The sequence below is a fragment of the Hylaeus anthracinus genome, unplaced genomic scaffold (genome assembly GCF_026225885.1).
Source record: "Hylaeus anthracinus isolate JK02 unplaced genomic scaffold, UHH_iyHylAnth1.0_haploid 11643, whole genome shotgun sequence".
Classification (NCBI taxonomy): domain Eukaryota; kingdom Metazoa; phylum Arthropoda; class Insecta; order Hymenoptera; family Colletidae; genus Hylaeus; species Hylaeus anthracinus.
The window spans coordinates 1-7,900 of NW_026534044.1; the positions used below are offsets into that span (position 1 = coordinate 1).

General features: G+C 33.6%; 1 protein-coding gene across 1 annotated transcript; it reads left to right on the top strand.

Moving 5' to 3' along the window:
* Positions 1-122: 122 nt before the first annotated feature.
* On the top strand, positions 123-6,126 carry LOC128896593 (facilitated trehalose transporter Tret1-like). Its single transcript, XM_054159961.1, has 3 exons — positions 123-284; positions 2,697-3,142; positions 5,080-6,126. The coding sequence occupies exons 1-3, from the start codon at positions 188-190 to the stop codon at positions 5,995-5,997; spliced, it is 1,461 nt and encodes a 486-aa protein (XP_054015936.1). The 5' UTR covers positions 123-187; the 3' UTR covers positions 5,998-6,126.
* The last annotated feature ends 1,774 nt before the right edge of the window (positions 6,127-7,900 follow it).

The following is a 7,900-nucleotide window of genomic DNA, read 5'->3' on the forward strand; positions in this document are numbered from 1 at the left end:
ATTGTTGTTCAGAATCGTCTCAGCTACCCCCCATTTCCGGCTCCTCCCCGACTTTTGGGACACCCTGTATATGGCTGAAACATTCAATAGATATACACACAACGAACTTTGACCATCACTATTTAGAAAATTTGTAACTAACAATAATTTTAATTACTGTTATTTTTCAGGTACTATAACAGAAAATATGGGTAAAAAAGGTGACGACATACAAATAGTCGAAGACGGACCCGACAAAGAGAAGAAGGCTAAACTATGCCCACAAATAATAGCTAGTATTATAGGTAAATATTTCTTAATGAATTCACAGTCGTCGTGTACACAAATTTTGTGATTTCAAACTGTAGAAAGGACAAAACATTTTCTAATGCTTTCATTTGTGGAACAATTTAAAGAAATTAACAATTGTCGATCGACAGACAGTAGTTCTACGGGATTACCATAGTATTGTGCCTTTTCTCAGAATTTGTATGTATGAAATGAAAATACAAGCGGTATGAGGTACATTTTAATACTATAAATAATAAATATTCATACATTCCACTGAAAAGTTTAACAAACGTATTGTGTTCATTATGAGTTTATTATTATGTTCATTAATTTTATTATACATATATATAAGAATTTCGCATTTTTTCAAGGAAATTTAATATATAAATAATAATTGCGCATTCTTATTCAATGGGAAAAATAAAAATATGGAATTAAAATAATATCCTTGACTCTTATAATCGTCAAATAATCAAATAAAGGCAAACTTCCTGTACTACACATGCATACTACAGCTATACTCTGCATACGTATCAATCTTCACCAGGAATTATTTAGTAATTCGAATCATGCTGGACGAGACGTGATTTGTTAAATTAAGTTGCTGGGATTGTATTGAAATCTAAAATAAAGCTATTTGCATCGGCCGACGAAAAATGTTATTGACGCAATTTTTTCGATATACACTCGTACAAAAAAAAATAGGGAACACTTTATAAATCCTAAAAATTAGGCTATATTCCAATAGCTGTAAGTCGGTGAAAAATCATCGTAAAAATAAAAGTACAATAGCGTTTTAAAGCTTGAAGTTTCAACTTTAATGTGGTATTATGCGATTTTTAAATTTCTATTATTTTTTTCTTTGGTGTTTTAAAAGATAACACGTCATTTTGTTCCTTAAAATTACGTATTTTTAACAACTCAAAAGTCAATAAAAAAATTTTATTTCGAAAAGTTCAATTCAAATTATGTAAACTACAATATGTTACCTATAAAATGCATTTTTAGAAATTGTCCTATGATTTTTTCTGACCGATTTATACGACTTTGAAGTCATCGTAGACAAAAAAACAAAAAAGCATTTTAAAGTTTGAAATATCAACTTTAACGTACTGTTGATGGTTTAAACAAATTTTTTTGTCTTCCTTGTTCTGTGCTGCAAAAAAGAATGCATTGTTTTGCGCATAAGTGACGAATCTTTAATACTGTGCAGTTTAATAAAAAAATTTTTCTCGAAAAATTTAACTCAAGTTCTAGAAACTATAATATATTACTTACAAAATACTTTTTTAAAAACCAGTCTACGATTTTGTTTGACTGATTTGCACGATTTTGAAAGTTAACCCTTTTATTCTCTAAAGGTGACGTTTACCGCCGACATTAATGTTACCCAATGTGCACCACGTGAAGGTTGCCGGTCGGAATTTGTACATCGGGCGCGCGCGATCACAAATCACACTGCAAGAATCACTTGCGCTAAAGTTTGGCGCGTAATTTGAATCAATTGAGAGAAGTGATTCTTGCACATAGGATGTCAAGCTTCTTCAATTGCTACTAATAATAATAATGTAACAAATATTGATAATGTCAAATAGTATAATATATATTTAATATACACTATTCTATATTTTGTATAAGTTACGTACAATAAATTATACATAAATATTACAACAATATTGCACCTTAATTGAATTTACTAAGTTGATATTTAAAAAATAAGTTATAATTATCCACATAACAAAAACTATGATTGAAAGTAAGATTTTTATTAAAAAATTAAAATTAATTATTAAATTGGAAAAGTATGAAAACCATATAGTGTGCACATACATTTAAAAAAATTATTAAATATATAATATTATAATTTTATATATAATTTTTTCTAGAATAATAATGTACATTTTTTGTAGAAATAAATACATGAAAATGTTTTCATTTTAGATACGAAGAAGAAGAATATTAGATTGTCTTGTACATGAACTTTTACCAAGGTTTTCATTCTCCAATTCATATCATCTGCAGGAAACGTACAAATATAAAAATTAAAATCACAAAATTAATATTCAAATTAATTTCAAGGAAACACTTGCAAAAAAATTACTCAATTGCTTCGAGGAGGCTAATTAATAACAGCCAAACTTATTATTGAAACCATAAAAGTATGAACACAGAAAAATTTGAAAGCAATCGAGATTTAGAAATTAACAATACTGAATTACCTAGATCTTGTTGGTAATATTTGCTGGTTGATAATAATTTAGAAGATTAACTTTTTAATTTTAAATTTTATACTTGTAGATATTTCGAATATGATACAAAACTAGAGTCGTAAAGTCGTAACGTTAATAAATAGCGGATGCTCTTTTTATGTATAGCAGCCATTCTATTAACATTTGTATTGCATAATATAATATGTTAATTTACAGCTACATTATCCTTTCTCGCCGCCGGACTTATTTACTCTTGGCCAACGCCTGTTCTACCTCAAATCGAGACCAAGAATGTTAAGTTGCTCGTGACTTCTGACGAGGGAGGATGGATAGTTAGCGCGTTGCCAATAGGTGCCATTTTTGGTCCAATTGCATCTGCTTTACTGATTGATAACATGGGCAGAAAATGGTTCCTTTATATAACTTCGGTACCATTCATTGCCTGCTGGATACTTACATACCTGGCCACTGATTGGTTATTAATTTTCGTGGGAAGATTGGTCGGTGGGATTTCAATTGGATCTATTTTCGCCGCGGTTCCGATATATCTCGGAGAAATTGTCGAACCAAGAATCAGAGGAGCTGTTGGTACTTTATTGGGGCTATCACTTAGTGTAGGAAATCTATTAATGTGTGGAATTGGACCACTGATAGACATGAAGGTAAATCTTAATACTGTACAGACGTTCATTAAATTATTAGAGGAATTGAAAATATTCTCTATTAATAGTCTCTCTATTTTAACCACTTTAGTAAGGCACTCATCGACCGCGAAACCGCGCCCACAGCCGGCACTCATCGGCGCGGCGTGGTCGGCGTGCTCGGCGTGTACTAGGCCAATCAGTAGAGCATTTTTGTGTGATAAACATAGTAACAAGTAAAAAACCCTTGTAAACCTACCTTATATACCTTTCTCTTCGGCTGCCGCTGACCCCCACCACTCCACCGCGATTGAGCGTTCGGCCGTGTTTAGTCAACTTTACAAGGACTTTTCTCATACTTCAACACATTTGATCGAAAAACTAGAATATACGTTTTATAGTACACGACGTCAACTATTCACATCTTTCTTAAAAATAAAAATCGGTTTTACGATAACGCATACAGGCCCGATGGAAAAAAGCGCACTGAAAAATTCAGATTGCGATTGTAAGAAAACCACCTATCCGACAATCCCTGCTTTTTGCACACGTGAAGAAAATATCAATCACTACTTGTTCCCAAAAAGCCAGTACTTCAGTTTAAAAAATGGCGGAGATACGAATTTTTGAAAAAACGCTAAATATTCCGGTTTGTCAGATTTTTCTCCGTTCCTCATTATCCGATCGAGACGTTCGAGGTCTCATTCTGTAGCTATTTTCATCATCAACATTTTATCTCATTGGAGCATTGATATTGCTGCATTAGTTTAAAATTTATAAGCAAAAAACGACACAAATCACGATTTTTTACCATTAAATTGTAAATAACAAGAAAACGGAACAGAGTTGGGAGTGAAAAACATGTACCTATTAATCTACGCATCCCCTTTTATGTAACTGCACAATCGGTTTGCTGCTATTATTTTTGTCACAAAAACGCTGTTTTAATTCTCTACCGATTGAGCTAAATATGTATACATACATATTTTTCTTCTAATTTTACAAAACATTCAAATACATATGATATTTTACCATTTTGTCCCGTACTCTATTTACTTAGCATTAGAACTACCACGCCGGTCAAATGACTAGTGTATATTGAAATTATTATTAAAATTATTTACTCATTAACGATACGTTTGCTACAATTTTTAATGGCAATTATTAAAGTGCAATTATTAATGGCAATTATTAAACACTGTAAAATTTGTTCACAAATCCCATTTTTTTTGTTCCGATTCTTGAAAGACACACATTTCAAGAATGTTGTGTCAAATGTTGAGAAAGAATCGCAGGATTTGCTCGAGTTACAGTCTTGTTAAGCGTTCTAAACAGCACTTTCCAATATTTTTGTTTCAATAAATTTTATTCTATTCTTATTGTGAAATTAAGAAATTTGTTTTGAAAGTCTCGCCATTTCATAATTCTATGAGATATCGAAAAAATTATACGTCAAACTATAGCCATAGGTATCTAGACAATTTATTGCTTTTATATTTGAAACATATATTGTGGCCACAGACTTGTTTACTGAACACTAGTGTTTAATTGTTTAAATATTCAATATATCATAATAAAGATTTGAAAGTAATTCATAGAATACAACATTTTTAAAAATACATCTTGTTTTAGGGCTGTTACAGTATTGCACACCCTTAAGGTGAATTATATTGATAAATTGATTTGCACTTTCCCTGTAATTTTAAAGATATAGTAGTATGTTCCACAAGTATCTATTGTTCTCGGTAATTCTAATGCTAAAACCAATTATCACCACGCAGGCACCGTGTGACTTCAAAATCAATGTTCTCGATAACGAAGCCCCATGTGAAGAAACGTCCTTATGAAGAATGACCAATTTTCCAGTCGCAACTTGAATTATTTCCCATCCTATATTTCTTAAGGCGCGTTATAATGAATTTATGATTTTCTTACATGTCGCACGATTACTGTTTCAGTTGCTGGCACTCTTTTGCTTGGTACCAACAGTCGTATTCGTTTTAACAGCTACATGGTTGCCGGAATCGCCTTACTACTCCTTAAAAAAAGGCAAGCGGGAGACTGCAGAATTATCCTTAGTATGGCTGAGAGGTAAAATTGACAATGAAAAGGAAATAAATGAAATTGTTGAATACATAAATGCGGAAGAAAAGGGAGGCTTTAAAGAACTGTTCACGGATCGAATAAACAGGAAATCATTACTGATTGTGCTGTTGTTATCAGCTGGTCAACAATTATCCGGAGTAGGAGCTGTCCAATCGTACGCTGGATTTTTATTCAAGGATATGTCTTTAAAACTAAGTCCCAATGATCTTGTTCTAATATTGTGTGGACTGGGTATAGTGGCAGGTGCCCTATCCGTAGTTGTGATCGACAGGTTCGGCAGAAGATACCTTTTCCTGATATCAAGTTACATCGTTGGTCTATGCCTTTGCCTTATAGGAGTGTACTTCGTTCTTCAGAAACAAATGAAGCTTGATAAATTTTCTTGGATACCGTTAGCCGCTTCTGTAGTTTACTACATCTTCGTCTCCCTTGCTTTGACCTCAATAGTATCAGTGGTCTCCTCGGAAATCTTCTCGATAAGAGTGAAACGCTGGGCAACGATGTTTATACACATTTTCGGATCCTTACTTAACCTCATCGTGACAAAATGTTATCAACTTGTGGTCGACGCTTTCGGCTACCCCGTGATATTCTTCGCATTAGGCATTATTGAGCTTATTGTAGCCACCACTGCAGTCTTCGTTTTACCAGAGACGTCGAAAAAATCTTTAGCAGACATTCAGAAGACTTTGCACAAGGATGAACACAGGAAAATTGACAAAACAGAAAAGAAAAAGGAACTCGAGATAGAAACCATAGAAGCGCAGTGAACAACTTCTGCATCTAATTTATTACACTCTATTTTATAAATACCTACATTTTATGTGTGGAACTTGCCCGCGACAGGAATGCATGTAACATAAAGATCATTAAAAAGTATTATATTTTATTACACTTTACCCTAAATTGTGATCTTTGAATACCGTAACTCTTCAGTCAAGTTTTCATTTACATACGCTCTCTCCTAATGTCACTTGATAATTACCTATCGTTACTTCTTCGTTAAGAAAATACCATCTTTTTAATGAATAGAGACAACAACAAAAATAAACAAATAAACATTTGTTTATTTATTTATCTATTTTATTGCTTCAAACCATAAATGGCTTATACAGCATACAATAGTTGTGATAACACTAGTTTACAGCCAAAATGTACATTCAATGTCACAATTTGTTTCTTATGTATTTTGGCCTACTAAACTCGAAAATCGCAAGAAAAAATTTTTCTATGGATAGGTTTTTTTTATATGAATTTTTGAATTTTTTTTCGATTTTTTTCCAGCATACGTTCACATTTTAGGCTATACCTCGAGTTAGAAACGTCCGATTGAGTCGCGCAAGACGCCATTTTAAAGGTAATCGATTTTCCAACAATTACTTTTCACATTACTTTTCAATCGGTTCAATAGTTTAAGTGTTACGAGCCAATATATACGAGATACTTTGATTCTTTTTGGCTAAAATAGAACACGAATATTTCTTCCATCGCCATGGAAAAATAGAAATTGTCAAATTATGTCCAGTTTCTTATTGTTTACATATAGATCGCACTTTTATGAAGGAAACAAGCTTTCGTTAAAGAAAATCTATGGATAAATACCGGAGTTATGAACAATTGAGTAAAGGTACAAAAATCCCAATTTTACTCTGTTTTTGTATTTTTTTCCTATTTATATAGAAAACATTTATTTAATTAATTTCGCTTAGAAATAATTTCGGCCTTTGCTTTGTCTTCTGTTATTCGTTGGGTTCGTTTTTCTGGTGAGGAACCAAATGTAGTCTCTCAAAATTGTTTCATCCCAATATCCTTGATAACGCTGTTAAATAGTTTAGGGCTTCTGGCTCGGCAGAGTATGAATTATAAGGAAGTTGTTGAAGATTTGCTAATAAATTATGCAAAAATGGGTATGGAATATATATATATATATATATATGAGAACAGTCTCAGTTTGTGATTGATACACTATTTAGCTTCTTCATTTCACCGACAAAATGCGCAGCAGTCAGTTTACATGAATTGTCATTAGGGTCTGAACGTCTGGACTGGTGAACACAGCATTTTAGCTGCGCATAGTTGGAAAGCACCGAATTTGATATTATATTACACAGTGTCACCTTGCACTTTACTGGAAAGGACCTTCATGTACTGGCTGCTCATTTCGATTTCACATCTTTTTCTACTTTCTTCAATTTTTTTAGTAACCTTGATAGCGCTGCTCAATAGTTTTTATACCTTGGTGAAACCTTTCGCCGTGTTCGTGACTTACATCGCCAAGATTCTCCTAGAAAAAATCCAAGTGAGAATGTAAAAAATGAATTTTGAGCGACATATTTACGCCTGTTGAAATTAAAATTGAAATTAAATGTACAAATTTTTCCATTTTGTCAAATCAAATAGAATAACAATATATATATACATATATTGTGACGGGGCAGATCTTTTCTGCCCGTCACGAAGGCACCCTGACCCCGGAGGGTCCTCGCTCCCTCCTCGCCGAACACGCCGCGGAAGTGGTCCACGACGTATGAAGGGATGTGTGGCCCGCGGCCCAATAAGGACCCCCTTTTTGCGCCCCCTTGCGCTCGCGATCAGCGCCGCGTCCCCTCGCGAGCGCGGCAAGTCGCCGGTCGTGGTGTCCTCCACCCAAGGACTCCGGTGTGGCCACCACCA

What these genes read in the sequence shown, in the direction of transcription:
- LOC128896593 (XM_054159961.1), top strand. Translation starts at nt 188, where the DNA reads ATGGGTAAAAAAGGTGACGACATACAAATAGTCGAAGACGGACCCGAC. An exon ending in AATAATAGCTAGTATTATAG is followed by an intron (nt 285 to 2,696) that starts GTAAATATTTCT and finishes GTTAATTTACAG; the next exon opens with CTACATTATCCTTTCTCGCC. An exon ending in GACCACTGATAGACATGAAG is followed by an intron (nt 3,143 to 5,079) that starts GTAAATCTTAAT and finishes TTACTGTTTCAG; the next exon opens with TTGCTGGCACTCTTTTGCTT.